Consider the following 20877-nt stretch of genomic DNA (forward strand, 5'->3'; position numbering starts at 1 on the left):
CTGGTCGGCACCAGGCCCTGATGGAATCCATAATTATTGGTGGAAGTACTTTAGCTCAACTCACAAATTTTTGGCGAGAGTCTTTCAAAAATCCCTGACCAACCCATCAATTTTACCTGCTTCCTGCACACTTGGTGTAACACACATGATTCCAAAGGGTAAAAACACCAAAGACCCCAGAGATTATCGACCAATCACGTGTTTACCTACGGTATACAAAATATTAACAGGAACCATCACACAACACATTTGGAAACACGTGGACAGATACAATATAATGGCACGAGAACAAAATGGCAGCAGAAAAGACGCAAGAGGATGTAAAGAATTGTTGATAATAGACACACTCGTAACAAAGCAAGCAAAAAAAAAACAACGAAACATTTCCATGGCATGGATTGATTACAGAAAAGCCTTTGATTCGATACCACACTCGTGGCTTCTGAAAACTCTAAGATTATATGGTGTCTCGGAGGCTGTGATCAATTTACTGCAACATCTAATGGAAATGTGGAGAACAAGACTACAAGTGAAAACCAATAAGAGCAACTACAAAACAGGCGAAATTAACATCCGAAAAGGAATCTTCCAAGGCGACAAATTGAGCACGTTATGGTTCTGCCTGGCCATCAACTTTCTGAGCAAACTCCTTAATAAGTCAGCCTACGGCTATGTTATAGAGAAAAGCACCAACACAAAGATAAACCATCTACTTTACATCGATGATTTGAAGCTCTATGCCGCCAATGAAGAACAGCTCCTAAGACAACTAAAAATTGTAACATCATTTACGAAGACGATAAAGATGGAGCTAGGACTTGACAAATGTGCCGTCATACACGTGAAAAGAGGAAAACTATCCGAAGGGAGCACAATGATGATACAAGATAACTTGGGCATTCAAAGATTAGCACCAGGAGACACTTACAAGTACCTAGGAATCCAACAAGGAATGGAAATAAGAGCAAATGAAGCCAAGGAATCATTCAAATATAAATTCCTTAATAGGTTGAAGAAGATACTCCAAGCAAAGCTTAATGCCAAAGCAATGAATATAGCGATAAGCTCCTGGGTGATACCCTGCCTTTCTTATTCCTTCGGAGTTATAAAATGGACTGCCTCAGACCTCGGGGCTCTGGACATCCAAGTGCGAAGGCTCCTCACCAGGCATGGAATGCACCATCCTCATGCCTCAGTTAATAGGTTGTACATACCAAGGAAGGATGGGGGAAGAGGTATGCAAAGCATTGAAAGCATACACCATAACACAGTCAGAGATATGAGAGAGTACTTCAGATCAAAGAACTTACAATTCTACAAAGCTCTGTCCAAGGAAGACCAGAACATCACGGCGTTAAACTTGGCATCTGAACATCATCTACATCAAACTCCTACTAGTGAAGAACTATCTGAGGTATGGCACAGCAAAGCATTGCATGGAAGATATCCAGCGGCCCTGAAAAAGAGAAGCATCGATAAAGAGAGATCGCTTGCATATCTGAAATCTGGATACCTCTTTCCGGAAACGGAGGGCAGACTTGCAGCAATCCAAGATCAAGTAGTTCCCACAAGATCATACCAGAAGAACATAACGGGAAGGAACCTTATAAGCGACAGATGCCGTAAATGCTCTCAGGCACCAGAAACGATTCAACACGTCACGTCGTCCTGCCCTGTCCTCGCTCCCAGAGAGTACACCGACCGACATAACGCTATGGCCAAGGTATTTCATCAGGCCATCTCCCTGAAATATGGATTAGTCAGCACAAAGAAGAAAATCCATGAATACTCACCAAGAGAGGTTCAGGAAAACGATGCGGTGAAGGTGTACTGGGATCACCCGCTCACTACTGACAGGCCAATCGCTCACAACCGTCCTGACATTGTTGTCTTCAAAAAAAAGGAAGGCACAGCCATTATAGTTGACATCACCGTTCCGGCCGATGACAATGCAGAAAAAGCGTACACTGAGAAAGTAGTAAAGTATCAAGATCTGGCTTTTGAGTTGAAAGAACTGTATAGATTCACCAACATAACAATACTTCCACTGGTTATCACCACAAATGGCCTGGTTGAGATTCATCTCCAGGAAAACACGAGGAGGCTCGGGCTTGAGGGAAAGGAGATAGAAGACGCGCAGAAGGAAGTGATTCTATGGACCACCAGGATTGTCCGAAGATTCCTAGTGAGCGAATGAGAGATGTCTTGTTCTTAAGGAACCGGCATCATCATGACCATACCCTGTGAAGGTGAAAAAAAAAAAAATATATATATATATATATATATATATATATATATATATATATATATATATATATATATATATATATATATATATATATATATATATATATATATATATATATATATATATAAATAAATATCAAAATTCACTCCAAACAATCCCGTTAGTCAGATTACATATATATATATATATATATATATATATATTATATATTAAGTCTTGAAATAAATAGATCGAAATCTGCATGAGGTTGAGTATCTGGTCGGTATACTGTTATAATAATCACTTTCATTTGTCCAAAGTTGCATTCACAATCTGCACACTTAAAAACCCTTGGTACCTATAGTCGAGTTAGGTCTCTTCTAGGTTTAGCTGGAATATGAGTGTCACAATAAATGGCACAACCCCCATGTTTTTTCAGCTCTCTACAAAAACTAGAAACAAGTTTATAACCTGTCATTTGATACGCTAATATCTGATCTGAGTCCATCCAATGCTCTGTAATAGTTATTATATTAGCATTATGACTATTACTGGATAACTCAATCGTATTAATTGCATTTCCGATCGATTGAACATTTTGGTGAATAAGATTGATTGTTCTTAAATATTCCCCATTAGGACGATGTTGAAATGAGAAGTTTCTAACCACTATTCCCTCTGGCCTGAATTCGGGCTTACACAATTCATTATATAGATCTTCTGAGACAACTCCAAGGCTGAATGCCGAGTTCTTTTCTTTGGTGTTGAACGTGAATTCCTTCACGTATGTTTCTGAAGCATTGGTACCAGCTACCCTGCCTACGTACACCCATCTTTTTTTTTGATGCCCCAGATATTTCTGATGTTTGGAGTTTCTTCGTACCAGTACAAATAACATTCTCGGCAAATCTTCTTTTAGTTTTGCGTTTTCCTTCAACTATTTTCCATTCTTCCATGACCATGTTGTTGTTTTCATTCGAAATTGTACGTGTTTTGACGTTTTGATTTTTGACATTTTGAGAGGTTGGCGCAATGACAATGTCATTGTCAGTTGGTACACTGGGACTATTATGTTGAGCGACAAATTTAGTATGTTGAACGTATGGTACTTCGGCTGGAATTTCTGAATCAGTAGTTCTTGAATTCGTTTTTCTGTTGTTTTCTGTATTCTGTATTTGGGTTTTGTTTATGTTTGCATTAAAAGGTGACCTTGATTGAAGTTTACTACCTTTTTTTCAGCTACCTTTTCACCATTACTTGTTCCCAATTTTTCCATCAATAAATAATTATTTTCTATCAGTATCTTATTCTTTTCTTGTACTTCGCTTAATAACAATCCGAAGTAGGATATTTCGATATTCAGAATCCTGTTCTCGTTTTTAAGTTCGATGACTTCATTGCTACCATCAGGATTGTATCGTGAAAATATTCATAACATTCAGCACATTTCACATTTATTACAACTTTCTTTTTACATTGAGCACACTTGATCTCATTTCCTTCATTAAATTCTGCAGAGCCATATTCCGTAGAATCTTCTTCAGATGCCATCTTGATGACGTATCATGTTCCGATGAAGTGAACATAGCAACTACTATGCGACTTCTCGCAACTTGGATATTTTTGAAATATTGAATCTGTGATATTTTTAGAACATGAAATGATGTGTTGTGAATAAATTTCAATGAACTCTACCCAGCGACTTCTCTAAGAAAAACCTTCAGTAACTGTCTGAAATGTTCTATTTATCAACACGTGGTCTCGAGGTTAACTCATAACCTGAATCCCGCTATGCAAAACCAAGGAGATATAGGAAAGGAGGCGCAGGTCACCACTTCGTAGGGAAAATTATGACATCATTGGATGCTTATGTCAAGCTAAATTGACAGAACTGGTGTCCTTAGCAGTGGCGTAGCTTAACTGGACGTAAATTATTTAGAATAATCGTTAGGAAAGATTAGAGACAACAAAGATTAACTTCGTGGTTAGTGATTGCTGAGAAGACTTTTAAAAGTTATTGGTACTTTATAAATAAGTTTGTCAATGTAGAAATTGTTGCATAATTGGAATGCGAGTGCGTTATTCCGAAAACTAAAATTTGAATGTTCAGTCTATAGTTAATAATTATTCAATTCATTTTGCAGATCCTTATTCGAAATTCGCTCGATGGAATTCAAAATGATGTGCAATATTTTTCAGATCCACAATATAAGAAGATGCTAGGATTCAAAGGTTGATTTAGATATTTTGAATGAATAATCCCTATTGATAGAGATATCGACATTGTACTGACAAATTGGCAACAATATGCACAAAATAATTAATTAATTCCTGTTTTTTGCTTCCATCATGAAATACATTTTTTCTACAGATCCCACTATGCATATTATTTCGCCCCGTTTGACTTCAATGCTCCTTTCTCTACCTTTTTCAGCAATGTTTCATTTTGATTTATAACTTATTATGACAGCACATTGTAAGGCAATAGTGAACCACGAGACAGCTAATTACTTATAGAACATGTATGAAAAGATACAGTTATAGAACATTAATGAGAAGCTGAAATCGAGATGGTGAGGTTGCATTGGTTCACATTCATTTCAATCATCTCTTAACTAATCCATTTAATGATAAGCTTCTGTGCGAATCATTATTCAAGCTACTACAGTTTTTTTCTCTTTATTCATTACGACATTGGTTCCACTCTATAGAACTGTAAAAGTTCGTCCCTGAGCCATATAATAATTTTTTCCTACTCAACATAACCATATTAATTTAAATAATGACCGCACCATTTTATTTCTTTCACAAAGCTCTTTTATGGTATTTTCCTAGTAAACTTCTAGTCGAGACACTTCTTTGAGAAGTTCCAATAACAGTTAGCCATTATAGGATAGTGTTTTCCTGGAGTACCTGGAATTGAACCTCTTATCCGGAAACAATATACCTAAAAACAAAAATTAATTGGAAGAAATTTCCTACTAATCTGTTGGGAAAAACAAGGACCAATTTGACTGCGTTATTTTAACAATGAGAAAACATCCTTGAAGAACTTTAACAAGAGAACAGAGTGGACTTAAATTGATGAACCTTGCATACTAGGAGTGTTTCCTTTTCTATAGTCTGCTTATTTTACAAAGTACATGCAGGTATTTGATGTGCCTCAAGTTAACTGTTGACATATACACCAACGTATTTCCTTTTGCTAAATTTTCTAGGGTATGTGTTTAACATTTCAATGGGAACTGAATGAGAAAATTATTTTATATACCCAGCCTTTCTGAGTTGAGAATTGAAATAATAGATTGGTTTTCAGCCCATTTCTGATAAGTTTGAAGGTACTTTTTAAAATATCATATTTACTAAATGTATCACGAAAAACTGAATTGCTTTCCACTATCGTACTTGTTCACCAATTAGACATAGTTTAATACTTATAGTGTTTTCTCACATATTTCCTGAAAGTTCATCTTTCCCAAATCATGATACTTACTCAAGTAAATTCTTATATTGTCAAGTAGTTTTCGTTGTCCTACTGCATTTTTTCCACAGTTATATATAGGTCAGATAATCATATAGCGACATTTTTTCTTCTTTTCATTTAACTCATATGCCTTCAGTATTGAACTTCAGAACTAGGTATATTGCTGTTGGTGTACTTCAAATCTTAAATATCTGCACTAACTGTTCTCGTAAACTGTGATAAATTCGATTTAATAACTCCGGATGTAGAAGTTTCTGATGCAATATGGTGAAAACCAACGTTTTCTCTACGGATCACATCATTCTGCTTAAAAATGTACATATAACCTCAGATTTCGTCTGTTTACATCTAAATTGAAATTTCTATTCTATCTACGCTAATGCGCACTATTGTGACGTCATTGGATGCTGCCGAGTATTCCCGATCTCCACTTGCGCCTCCTTTCCTATATCTCCTTGATGCAAAACGTGGTGTGACTATTCGTGTTTCGTGCTGTGACTGCGTTGTGTTGAGAGAATGAACAAACAAAATCTTTATGAATGGATTTTAAGAATTATTTTTTTAACCGAGCTGTTCTATTATTAAATTTCGTTTTAGTTAAGTGTAACTTGCCGTTGATTGATTAATTAACGTGCAGTAAAAGGGGAGTAGTTATATAACCTATTGAAATAATGACTATATCATGATCACTTCTTGGCCCTCTTATCCTCCCCATTTTTGCACCTTTGTAACGTTCAACTTTCAACATACCTCATATGAATTTAGGTGATTATTAAGTCATAAGTAACATTCACAACCTTCAAAATCAAACTTGGAATTGATTTGAATCATCGAGAGCACTTCAAATTATTATTTTAGATACTGTGCTGGAAAAAATCACCTTTTACTGTTGTTAGATTTTTCATGACACTCAATTTATTACTATCAATACAGCTCTGATTTTTTCTTCTTCAGCTGGACCATGCCGTTCCTGAAGTGGAATGAAGATTTATAACAAGATATATGTTCTTTATCTTATATATTTGGATTTGTATGAAACATATTAATCTTGAATAAAAAGATATCAGTAATTCATACAGTTGTTCAATTTCCTTTTTGAGGATGAGAACAGAATGCGAAATATATGTAGGTAAGAGTAAACACAGGGTACAAACTCGGGTACAAATGTGGCGTCCAGAGCTGAAGAGGCCCAAGCTACAATTTTTCTGAAATTGAGTTTCGAGTGTATAAAATTTTGATTCATTTTTAGGCAGTTCTTACTGTTAATTCAATTTCAGAAATATTGTAGCTCTGGTGAATTGCAGTCTGAGGTGGTAGCTGTTAAACACTGTTAGGAGTTCATCACATTTGTCAGTTGGCACTGTTAGAAAACTATCATCCACATAAAGTTTTAGAATAGGTATTATAAATGACAATCTTTCAAGGCTAGTTTCGACGAGATCAGACATCACTAAGTTGGCTAAGGACGGGCTAGCTGGATTGCCCATGCCTGCGCCTTCAATTTGTTCATAAAATTCATCATTAAAAATGAAGAAACTGGATGAGAAGATGAAATTTTTGAGATGCATAGATTTAACCTTCTCATCCAGTTTCTTCATTTTTAATGATGAATTTTATGAACAAATTGAAGGCGCAGCCATGGGCAATCCAGCTAGTTCGTTCTTAGCCAACTTAGTGATGTCTGATCTCGACATTAGTCGACACAACAGATGGAGCACTCAAAAAATATATAAAGTTCCCCTGTTTGCCCGGTCTCAACAAAAAGATTTCTGGACTTGTTGGACAGTGTACGGAAGATGTCAGACATCTACAGTTTGTTTTCCTGTAAGTCACTTTTCACTAAGTTAAAATGTAGGGAATCAATTTTACAGAGCAGCAACCTCGTATATAAGATCCCATGCATTGATTGCCCAAAGTGCTATGTGGGCCAGACGAGGCAACTCTTGGAGAAAAGGATAAAACAGCACAAATACAATTGTAATGGAAATTTTAAATTTGATGACAACAAGACAGCCCTGGCGCATCATCACTTTCAAAATGATCATAATTTTGATTTTGACAATGTGTCCGTCCTAGATTATGAATGTAACCAACTCAAAAGAAATATCAGCGAAATGATATATATAAAATTGAATAATACAGTGAACAATAGGACGGACACACAAAATTTGAGTTTAGTTTATAACAATATTTTAAAACTTTTCAAAACCGTGATTATCTGACGATATTTTGTGATCCGTTTATCTACGGTCCCATGAGGAAATTTATTTTCAATCCGAAGTCGTTCTAATATGTAAAACAAGGTGTCTTCAATCTAAATATTGTCTAAGCTGAACTCTCGAATTTTCAATGCATCACTGGCTGTTCGTGAAAAATGTTAATAACTTGTTGAAAACATGATTATGGCTCTGGTAGGTTTCTATGTGATATTTCCCTCTGTTCACTGTACTATCATGATAATTGATACTTTTTTGTTGTTGCTTTTTTGACGTTTCTCAAATTTCAGAATCAACATATAGAAAATAAAGAAGAATTTTTATACTTAATGAAAATTGACCGAAAGTAATAAATACCTGAGTTATTGATAGATTATTGAAGAAATTCATGTCTTTTGCCTTTAACATCGTGTTTGTGATCAATGTTGTTGTTTGTAAAGCTCTTGTCAATTTGGTTGTGTTCTAATTAAGTTTTTTCGATCTTTTTATAGCCCTGAAGAAGCAAATATATTTTGCGAAACGTTGGCACTTAGCTATGGTTTGTTAATCAACCCACGAATTCCTAGTTCCCGTTAACCAATAGTAGTTACTTTTCTGTAATTTTCTAATGTCAGTTTATTACAAGTATAAAAGGGAGTCCATACTACGTTGCAAAGTTCAACTTACTGAATACAAATGAATAATACATTGCCCTAATTGCATTGTCATCAAAATCTCTGCAAGTCCTGCAGAAGAACCCCATTGACCTGTTACATGTGTTCACTATGAAATCAACATGTGGGTTGAACGACATTTTCGAATCAAATATGTCTCGTAAGTCCTTCACCTGACTAACCCGTTCTATTGGCTCACCATTCAAACTGTATTGAAACTCGATCAATGAAGTTTTTCTAGTGAGAGAGATACATGCACATTTACTAATATTCAAATTCAACCTTTATTCCTTTAACCATAGCTTTCGATATAAACTCCGTATACAAAACTAAAGTAGTTTCAATGCTGCGTCCCGATAAAAATCCATGCTGACACTCAATGATTGAAGATTTTAATCTATGAAATACGCTATCCAAAAGAATATTTTCGAACATTTGCTGAAGACTCCTCGATTTAAGGTTTTACTACCTGAATTCTTATATATTGGTACCAACAGTGCAGTTTTCCACATATTCGGAAGTTCACTAATCTTCATGGATTTATTGAACAATTTTGACAGTGGATACCATAGGCTCAAACTACAGTTCTTTACGAAATATGATGGGTAACCATCACATCCAGCACCTTTATTTACATCTAGTGAATACATCTTATTCGAGACAATTTCTGGTGTGACATATAAAAAATCAATAACATTTGCATTATTCAACAGATTGTACCCATTATAGGGTTGTTGATATCGCTCATATACACTTGAATGATGCGAACAATTCACATATTTCCTCTCCATTGAAATTGAATAGAATATACCGAGAAGATATGGTTTGTGGAAAATATGGACCGAATGAATGAATTACAATTTCCCTTTTGATAGACTCTACAACTATAGGTTATTTGCAATCGTTTATAATAATAATATGTCCGGCCTGCCTGGCAGCTATCTGGTAGATGGCCTGCCGGGTAGCCATCGTAATTACGTAGACGGTGCAGCCAGCCACGCCTGCTGTCCGCAGTCCCATTCCTTTTTCCTCTCTCTTTCACATCCTTTATAGGGGTGCTCTTTCTGCTCTCATTTCTCTACCCCTCACCCAAACCGAGAAAGGGGAGCACAAACCCATGGAAATGGTGATAACGAGAAGCCTCGGAAACAAGTCGCTGCCTGGGGATCGTCAGGGCATGTCTGGAGCCGGCGCTGGACATGACAGCATGCGGGACGTCGGTGGCAGGATGTTGAGGAAGCGGGCTCCTGCTGCAAAAGAAGCTACAGCTCCAAAGCAACAACAGCAACCAACGAGTCCAATTCAATTGCCGACTCGAACCGCTGAAGGTGCTGCGCAGGATATTCAGCCAGTGCTCACCCAAGCGGGGTTAGTTAGAAAGCGCATGAAGTGGACAACGTCCATGAATGAAACTATTGTGCGCATATATAACTCCATCACGGGACTAGGGCAGAACACGAACAACTATAGGAAAAGGCTCCATGAGGAATTCTGCAACGCCTACCCAAATCTCAATGTCACTGAACAACGAGTGGCAGACCAGTACCGCGTAATTCTGAGAAATGAACTAATACCAACGGCCCGAATCGACGCAATTAAACGAGAACTTCAGCGTCCGCCTGCAATAGAGAATAACACCAACACCTCTGATGAAATTCACATGCCTGGGCAACAACAGGCAGAAGAAACTGATACTGAAAGTCCATCTTGCAACGCAAGTCAGCCTGAACACCAGGACGATAGGGAAGAGCTCCACCGACAAGTTGACTCTGACATGAGGAGATACTTTGCCGAACTGGAAGGAACAGATCCTCTTCATCGAGTAGCACCTCCACGACTCAATACATCCAAGAAACTGTCACTTATAATCGACATCTTGAATAAGGACGTTTTACCTGAGTACCTACAGAACGGAAGCTCATTGGAATATCTGCATCTAGTTTTTTACTGTGCAGCGCTAACGACAGCGAAAACCATAGGGGCAAAAATTCGCCGGACATACAACGATGGTCCAAAATTACACAGATTACACGCGCCAGCATGGCAGAAACGTCTTCAACACAAAACAGAAAGGCTAAGAAGAGACATTGGACGACTGACGGAGTACTTGAACGGGAATCGAGGAAGAAAGGTTGTGAAAGCTGCCAAAGAGATCATGGATAGAAACTGAACACACACAGAACGAGAGTCGGAGAATGCTACAGCTCACCATTGCCTCGACACTCTGAAGCAAAAATTGAGTCTGTATGCAGAACGCCTGAGGAGATATAAAAGCAATTATAGCTGGAAAAGAGACAATAATTCATTCGAAAAGTCGGAAGAATCTTTCTACCGGTCACTCACATCGTCGGATGGGGAAAATGGAAAGATACCACCAAAGGAAGCCATTGAACAATTCTGGACCGAACAATTATCAACGAAATCTCAGTTCAATGGAGATAACGGATGGATTGAAGATGAAAAATCTGAAGCTATAAACTATGAGCCGATGCAGCATGACATGATCACAATTGAAGAAGTAAAATCAGCTATCAGAGGACTGCACAACTGAAAAGCACCTGTGCCTGATGGATTACAGAACTTCTGGATCAAGAAATTTTGGATCATGTATGACAAATTGACCTCCGCAATAAATGATGTCATTGAAAATCCTGAAAGAATGCCAGTATTCCTTACACATGGCACAACTAACCTGTTACCTAAAGACCAAAGAAATACAGAAGACCCATCCAAGTACCGACCAATCACATGTCTTCCAACGATGTACAAATTAATCACATCGTGCATTTCAAACCGAATTCACAACCATTGCGAAAGGAATAACATCATCGCCATGCAACAGAAAGGATGCACCAAAGACAGCCGAGGGTGCAAAGAACAACTAATAATAGATTCAGTTATCTGCAATCAAGCGTTCTTCAAGCGGAGGAATCTTTACGCTGCGTACATAGACTACAAAAAAGCATTCGATTCTATACCTCACGAATGGCTCTTGACGATCTTGAAGATTTACAAGGTAGATCCCAATATTGTTAAGTTCCTGAAAAACGCCATGTCAACCTGGCGTACTAGTCTTCAAATGAAAGCAGCAGATTGCTCCATTACAACAGGACCTATTCCAATAAGACGCGGAATTTTCCAAGGAGACTCGCTGAGCCCTCTGTGGTTCAGCATGGCCCTGAATCCCTTGTCTCATGGATTGAATTCTACGGACTACGCATTTTCCATCAAGAGTGGCAGTAGAACTATGATGAAACTGAATCATCTCCTTTACATGGACGATTTGAAACTATTCGCATCTACCAAAAAACAAATGCAACTGATGCTGAAAATGGTGGAAGGATTCTCGGAAGACATCAAAATGAAGTTTGGACTAGAAAAATGTCGACTGCTGAACATAACGAGAGGGAAAATAGAAGATGGTACGTTCAAACTCAAGGAAGGTGCAGAAATTGAAGCATTAAAGGAAGGAGACACATACAAGTATCTAGGCATAAAACAGACAAGAAAAATTAATCAGACCCAGATGAAGAAAGAATTAAATTAGGAGTTCACCCGAAGACTGAGAAAGATAATGGGAACTGGACTTAACAGCAAGAATCTGATAAAAGCGATTAACACCTACGCTTGCTCGGCGCTGAGCTATTCATTTGGTATTATCTCTTGGACGACCACCGATTTAGCAGCTTTACAGAGAAAAATAAGGACGATGCTGAGTAAACACAATAAACATCACCCCAAAAGCTCAATAGAACGGACAGAGCTGCCACGACATCTTGGGGGTAGAGGAATTGTTGATTTGTCCAACCGTATGTCCCATGAAATTGAAGGACTTCGAAAATATTTCTTGAGAAAGGCAACTTCGTCAGAACTCCATCGGGTAGTTTGTGTTGCTGATAGTTCTACACCATTAAAGCTACAACAGGATCACTTTGAAACCGTCGAACACTCTGCAGAAAGTAAAATGCAGACACTGATTGGCAAACCTTTGCATGGGAGGCACCAGAACGAGGTCAACCATGATTACGTCGACATATCTGCGTCGAACTACTGGTTGACTTCCGGAAGGTTGTTTCCTGAGACAGAGGGCTTCATGCTCGCCATCCAGGATCAGGTGATTCCAACAAGTAATTACATGAAATACATCGCCAAGGATGCCTCAGTGGCGGACGATAGCTGTCGTTATGGCTGTGCGGCACATGAAACTATCCAGCACATCACCGGGGGATGTCAGAAGTTCGCTGGCACGGAGTACAAAAATAGACATGATGCTGTTGCCAAGATTCTTCACCAAGAATTGACACTAAAACACCAACTTCTAACTTCGAAAAAGGTTCCTTATTACAACTACCATCCGGATGCTGTGTTGGAAAATGAACATCACAAGCTCTACTGGGATCGCACGGTTCTCAAAGACCGGAAAATAAACCACAATAGACCAGATCTCATATTGCTCAATAAGGATGAGGACACAGCACTATTCATCGACGTGGCAATTCCAAATAATAACAATCTTCTAGATAGACATACTGAAAAAATTTCAAAATACAGAGATCTCGAGGAACAAACCAGAAGACAGTGGAAGCTGAAAGAAATAAAGACCATCCCCATTGTCATTTCATCTACAGGCCTGATACCGAAGAAACTACTAGAGAACTTGAGGAAACTTCAGTTGGACGAAAATATTTATAATGTCATGCAGAAGGCGGTATTGTTCGGAACGGCGAGAACTGTACGCAAGTACATGGGGAATGCAGAGGAACACCGTTTTCTCCGACAGGAAGTGCGGGTGGAGCAGGAATCCAGCCTACAGCAGGGAGGCGAGGAGCGACCCGGACCCGACCACCACCACGAGCCCGAAAACCTGGAAAGGGCACCAACAGAGCTTAATCCTTTTGATATCTGAGATATCTGGGATAAGTGAATTTTTCTCTGGAGAGGAGTGTTAAAGCCGCAAGGCTAAAGTCATAGTTTATTCGTGATAATACATACGATGCTTACATACGTCAACAAAAAATGAACAAAAAATACATAACTTCTGAAAATCAGAAAAATCACAAGAAAAGCATTTCTCTATTGAATAAAAGCATTTTTGCAGTAAATACTCTTTCACCATAAATTTAAATTTCCCTAATGTAGTCATCTTTACTGTAGTGGGCAGCCTATTAAAAAATTTCGGCCCGTAATACGTTACCTCACATTTTACTTTATTGATCCCGTGGAAGTCGGTTTATATCTGCCCTCTTTGACGTGTACAATGATCATGAACTTCTTGGTTTGTCCTATATTCACCCACATGAAACCTCACATATAACAAACATTGAAAGTATTTCTACAGTCATCTCTGTGACAAAGCTGACTCATTACCCTGAAAGCTCTTCTCTGTAAACCAAATAGTCGCTTTACGTTAGGATCATGGCCCCAACACAAAATTCCGTATGACGCCTTTGATCCTATAAATGCATGATAAACACTATACAATACCCTACTAGATACCACTCCAGCCAAGGTCCTCAATGCATAAATGTAAGACGATACACTGAGACAGACGTTATCTACGTGAGAGCTCCAAGATAATTTACTATCAATGTTAATACCCAGGAGCCTAACCGGACCCTCTGCATCTATTCCCTCCATTGAAAAATACATAAACTTTGTCTTATCTACATTCAACTGGAGCTGATTGCTGTGAAACCAGTCTGAAACGACAGGGAACGAAATATTCATCTTATCCAGAAGAAGTTCGATGGATTTAGCCTCTTTTAATACCGTTGTGTCGTCGGCAAAAATGATGTAGTCAGCTTCGTGGTCACTGTTTGGAAGGTCATTTATGTAAATAATAAAGAGAAGGGGCCCAAGAACTGATCCCTGGGGAACACCACACTTAACATTACACATCTTAGCCATATAACCTCCATGCTCTACACACTGTTTTCGGTCTGTGAGGAAGGACTCGATCAGAAAAATCGCACTTTGATCAATCTTATAAAATTTCAATTTTTCCAGAAGCTGTTTTCGTGAAAGACAATCGAAAGCCTTGCTCAGGTCACAAAAAAGTACCCCAATGTATTCGCCATCACTGTAACTATCATTTATTACTCTCATCAGTGCGGCAATAGCAGATGTTGTGGAGCGCGAGTTTCTGAAACCGAACTGAGAGCAGTTGAGAAGAAGATTGCTTTCAAAATATGCTGTTAGCTGTTGTTGCATAACTTTTTCCAAAACTTTCGAGAAAATTGGGATAATGGATACAGGTCTATTATTGTCTACTGTGTCATCTGGACCTTTCTTATGCACAGGAACTACTCTGGCAAATTTAAGTATCTTTGGAAAGATGTTATCTCTTATACAAAAATTGACCAATTTCGTCAATGGACTAATTATTTCATTGACTAAACTTTTGATCATTTAACTGCTGAATCCATGAAAGTCTCGACTACTTTTATTTTTGAGTGACATAACTATATCTCTTATTTTGACCTCAGAAACAGATGAAAAAGCAAAATGAGCACCCTTTTTGGGTCTCCTAGAACTGTATTCACGAATGAAATCAGAAGAAGATTTCTGAGTCGGCGGAATATTGTTCATAATCTTTTCAGGAACCTTAATGAAAAAATCATTGAGTTCATCAGGAGAAAGCCGGCTATCACTCTTATTCCGTTTATTCGATAAGTTAGTACTATTTCGCACTAAGTTTCAAATCGCTTAAGGACAGTAGTTTTGTTTCTAGAGATAATTATCATTATATTCCTTTTTAGCTTTTATGAGTTCAGCTCGATATAGCTTCTGATAATCTTTGAAAATATTTTTAACTTTTGGTGACCTATCAATTGTTGCTATTTCCCTATAAAACTGTAACAATACCTCATTTTTCTCAAACCATCATTGAACCATGAACTTGGCAACGTATCAACAGAATGTTTATATCTCTTTTGTGGAAAAGCCAAATCTACACAGTTTTTCAACAGAGTAATCAACATTTCGAATTTTTCATCAATACTGATATCCTCACAATCAATGAAATCCCAACATATATCTCGGACTAAGAATTTGAGCATATATAATCCCTGCTGAGTAATAGGTTGACACACTGTTATCTTACTCGCAGTTTTCAAATTGCCTTCTAAAACATAATTTGTCTCTACAGCACTGTGGTCAGAGAATCCCAAATCATTTTTTGTTTTTGGGTGTAGCAGGCGGAAAATCTGCAAATCAGACGAATCACCCTCTCCCGAGGGGGAACAAGTGTGGGGTTTCTCACTCTCCTGAGCTCGAGACCCACTAAAAACCCTTAACTGCTTCTTGAATATTGGTTCCGGGCATTTGCCTATAAACCGTTCATCTCATCGGTTTTCTTCTCGCACACTATCGTGTTTGGATTTATGTGTTTATCCTCTATTGGATTAACACTTCATTGAATTTTTCAAAAAGTTTCTGTTGTTATTTTAATCTCTTTTTAATTAATCTCTTGGTCTCCTTCGGTGAATTCGCATTCTCCTCTTGTCTTCCTCTGGGTCTTAGCCCACTAGTGTCCTGAGTTCTTGATCCGGATGGTTTTTCGCTGTTTCGAATAATTTCTCTGCTTTTCTGTTCATGAATTCTGTTATGGTTTTCCATTTCAAGTCCCTATAAATCTGTCTATTCCTGACAAACCAAGGTTCATCTATTGAACATCGTAGCAGCTTGTTTTCAGGGGGCCTGAATTCTTTTGATGTGGCTCTTTTCCGCGAAGCCCCAGGCAACTGATCCATAAGTCAGTTGAGGCCTAGCAACGGCTTTGATTATCTTCAATTTTGTCTCTTTCGACATGTGGCTTCTTCTTCCTATTAAAGGGTAGTAGAGTCTATTCATCGCTGCTTTCGTTTTGTCGATTGCTTGTTTGATATGACTTTTCCAAGTAAGTCCTTTGTCAAGCGTTATTCCTAAATATTTGCCTTCATTTTTCCAGTCGATTTCTTCGCCGTCAACTTCTAGATTCGTTGTGGATCGCAGTCTTCTCTTCTGTAATAATATTGCTTGGCTCTTTTTTACATTGAGTTTGATTTTCCACTTTATGCACCAGTCATTTGTTTCGTCAATCGTTTCTTGTAGAATACGTTCTATTACTTCTGGGTTTCGGTGTCGAGTTGCTATGCCTGTGTCGTCAGCATATAACGTTAGCATGGTTCTTGGATTCTTCGGAATATCGTGAATGTATATGTTGTACAGAAGTGGCCCAAGCACTGACCCTTGGGGCACTCCAGCCTCTAAATCTCTTGTTGTGGAGCATTCTCCTTCCACTTTCTTCTATTTTTGAGATAATTCCGGGTCAACATATTTTGATCGAATATCCAGCACTTCTCATCTTATATAATAATCCTTCATGCGATACTCTGTCGAAAGCTCTGGCGACGTCTAGTAAAACAAGACCTGTGGCTTGTTTATTTTGGAATCCCTCTGTAATGTACTCTGTGAGCCTTAATAATTGTTGCTCTGTTAAATGCTCTCTTCTGAATCCGAACTGTTCTGGTGGTATCAGTTTCAGATTTTCGGTTTTCTCATTTAGCCTCGTGGCGATAATCGAATCTACTACTTTTCCTAACGCCTACAGTAGACTTATCGGTCTGTAGTTTTGTGGGAACTTCTTCTCTTTGAATGGTTTATTGAATACTATGACTTCCGCTGTTTTCCATTTTTCTGGGTAGTGTTCTGTCCTCATGATTCCATTTGCGATATTTGTTAGAGCGGCTATATATTTTTAGGTAATTTCTTTAACATAACATTCGTTATTTTATCTTCCGGGAGCTCTCCTCTTCTTCAAACTTCTAATTATTTCCCTGATTCCATTTGGCGATGTTGGCTTGTCTATTTCAGCAGCCGCTGGTAATTCATCTGTTTCTTCATCATTTTCTTCAACCAGTTCTTCCAAATCTTCATTATCGTCGTCTATCCTGTAATTTGTTCTCGATTCTCGTTCGATCGAGTCCGCCAATGCATCTGCCTTATCATTATTACTATACGCCATTCCCCTTTCTCCGTGTAGGGGTGGAATTTTAGTATTTTCTCCTCGTAGGCTTTTTTGCATTCTCCATGCAGAATGATCGATTGTATTCAGTTCTTGAACCCTTTTGTTCCATCTGCTTGTTCTTAGATCTTTCAGGGCATTTTTCAGAACTTGGCTATGGCGGTTGAGGTTCCTTCTATTCAGATCATTTTTATTCATCCGATATATTCTTCTGAGTCTTCGATTTATAAGATATAAGATCTTTTACTTCTTTAGGCGTATCGCCATGCGGATGACTTGGTGCTGGTCTCTTCACTCTTCTCGTGCTTTTTTCGTAAGCTTTCAATATAATCTCTTCCAGTTTATCAACCGCACATTCCAGATCGTCTGGAGTGCTTATTGTTGGAATTTCTGTTATTTCCGATTGTATTAAATGGCTGTATTTAGCCCAATTGGTATATTATCTTATTTCAATCAGTTTTTCTCTTGTTTCTTCTCCAATTGTCAATTCCATGGGATTGTGATTTGAGGTTCCATCTTCCAAAGTTTCAATCGAGAATTCTTGAGTTATATTTTTCAATATCGCGATATCTATCACATCTGGTATTCCCATACCAAAAGCAAGATATGTCGGTAACTCTGGTCCAATCACTATGGCATTTTGTTTTTCGGCGAAATCCTTGAGTTTTTTGCCATTTCTATTTTCTGTTCTGCTGTTCCATAATGTGGATTTACAGTTGAAATCTCCGATGTAGATTTTAGGTTTTGTTTCTTCCAACAGGTTGTTAATCACTTCTTCCAATAAATTGTTTGGTGGTCGCTTATATGCCGAGGTAATTTCGACTCTTTGACGATTTAATTCGGCAACAATCGTCACTGTTTCTGTTTCTCCTTGTGTTTCGTCGGATCTGCTTTTGATGTAGTGTTTCAGATCTGTTCTCATCAATATTGCTACTCCTCCTCCGGTGTTTGTAGTTCTGTCACATCTATATATTTCATAATTCATGAAATTCAGTCGTCAGTTCCGGTTTATTCTTGTTTCCTGTAGGGCTATAATATCAGGTTGTCTCTCTGATATTATTTCTTCTATCTGGGCTTTCCGAGTGTTGATCCCGTTTATGTTCCACGAGATTATCTTGAGGGATTTCTTCCTGATATCCGTAAAGTCTATTTATTCAGTTAACTGAATAATGCTTGAAATTTTTTCTCCATTTCTCTTTCAAATTTCAACATTATCTTCTTGAACATTTTCCGTGAAGATATCTAGATCATCAGCTGGTTGAGATATTTTTGGAACCTACTGATTTTGGACCAAGACTGCTTCTGTTTTTCAAATTGGCTGGTTGAAAAATGCCAAGAATAATCTTTACTGACGAGGCTCGATTCACCAGAGAGTGTGAAATAAATATGGGAAATTTGCAAGTGTTGGACCTAGAAATTGCACGTGCAAAATCTCAAAGACATGTGGTGACGTGACATGCTGTATTTTTTATAACCAATTACTCATTCATTTGGATAAACCATTAACCATTGTAATTTATCTTTCATACGCATGAATGTCTACCAGTAGTGCCCGAAATTAAAGAAGCTGTTTTTTCAAGGATTACAAAATGAAACATATGGCGGAAATGCAACATTCTGTTTTGGGGGATTCGGAAACACGTCAGCAAATTACCAGTCAAGTAATGCAGAGGGAAGAGAATCTAGAACGGCTTCACTGTGAGCAGTTCAGACTCCGTTGTTACATGGCCAGTTTACAAAGTGGTGAGCTGCCCAATCCCAAAGTAAGTACCTATTCAACTAAAAATCTAATAGTGCTTTCGGTGTTTCTCTCAATTGATATCCTCTGCTGTAATTGGTTGTGATATTTTTCACATTGCTGGATTGCATAGGGTTGCAACTTACTCCGAGAGTAGAGTATGAGTATGGCCATGCTCAGAGAGCATACTCTGAGGAACTAAAGTACGTTTGTGAACGCTTCGAGTAATCAAAGCTTACTCAGAGCTTGCTCAGATTAAGTTTGTGAACGCAGCCTAGGGAGTGTAGCATTTTTCTACACTCGATGTTCATTATACTCGAATTTAGTGTTGTGTGGAGGTGTAGTTTATCCACACTGAGTCAAAAGGAGAAGTGATATTAGTGTTTCGAGGTGTGAAATCTAAAATTTGAAATTAATGTTACGCATGTCACAGTAATCTAGTTCAAAATAGACGCGATTGAATTTAAAATTTGCGATATATTCATCACTTTGCAAGAGGACGAAAAAGTAACAAAACTCAAAACAGATTCTTCGCTTTTTTGAAAATGTCTTTTTAAACCACGACACATTTTTCGCTATCACAATGGCATCTTCAGGTGGTTGAGGGTAAACTGAAATATTTGGTACCGAAACCAAAATATATAAGCAAGCTTTTGACTATACTACGACTCTGGATGGAGGTAATTACAGTTTCCGGAACATTCGGAACAATTTGAGGGAAGAACAAATCGGACTAGAGCTAGTAATGGTAATTTTCGGAAACGTTAATCCAATTACAAAGTAGGTAGCAATCGGAGAATTGGTACCTAAATAAAATATTATAGAAAATCAAACATTCCATCAACTTCCTTGATCATTATTATTATCATTATGAACATATTACAGAGTAAAGTGAAAAAATATAAACTCTATAAATTAAATATTAACAGGTTGACTTACAGAAAAAACTCGGAAAAAAACTGTGAGTTATTAATTCTCAGAGAGATGATAACCGTGTACAGCTATAACAACTTAAAAGTCCCTATTTAACGGCGAAACAAACTAAGAAGTATACATTATTCTCAATACATTATAAAATATCTCAAAACTTCAATATTAATTTGTCGATGTCCCTGAGTTCTTGTCTTTATCGGTGTTGTCTTTCCTGTCGGATCCTTACGTCAACGTTGATGAATTGCAGTCCTTGCTGGTACCTGTCTTAATCAATATTTTTGAAACGTTCAGAGTCCTAGCTTCATTAATTCTATTTAATAGGTTGAATTTATTAGCTTGTGTATCAAAGATCAATCTCCTTCAATTAGCCATTTTTTGATTTCTTTTTTGAACTTCTTTGCATTTCTAGTCTCTCTTATTTCTAGTGGCACACTGGGGTATAATCTTGAAGCTAAATAAGTGCAACATCTCTGTCCTATTCTTTTTTTTTTGCACTAATTCTTTCGTAATTATCTTGTTTTGCTCTTGTTAAAAAAATATGCTCTCTCAATGTGATGGGTATTTTATTCTGATGGATGTTGAAGATAATTTTTTGAGCGATTATTTGTCTTATGTCCAGTAC

The 20877-nt window shown here is 37.7% G+C and overlaps 1 protein-coding gene across 1 annotated transcript in view; it reads left to right on the forward strand.

Annotated features, from left to right (window-relative positions):
* Positions 1 to 20877, forward strand: part of LOC123311362 — a 1278848-nt gene that overhangs the window by 718096 nt on the left and 539875 nt on the right. Inside the window, exon 18 of the mRNA XM_044895271.1 lies at positions 19165 to 19347. Coding sequence (XP_044751206.1) covers positions 19165 to 19347 — 183 coding nt within the window. The remainder of the gene's footprint in view (positions 1 to 19164; positions 19348 to 20877) is intronic.

This window comes from Coccinella septempunctata, chromosome 4 (assembly GCF_907165205.1).
Source record: "Coccinella septempunctata chromosome 4, icCocSept1.1, whole genome shotgun sequence".
Lineage (NCBI taxonomy): Eukaryota > Metazoa > Arthropoda > Insecta > Coleoptera > Coccinellidae > Coccinella > Coccinella septempunctata.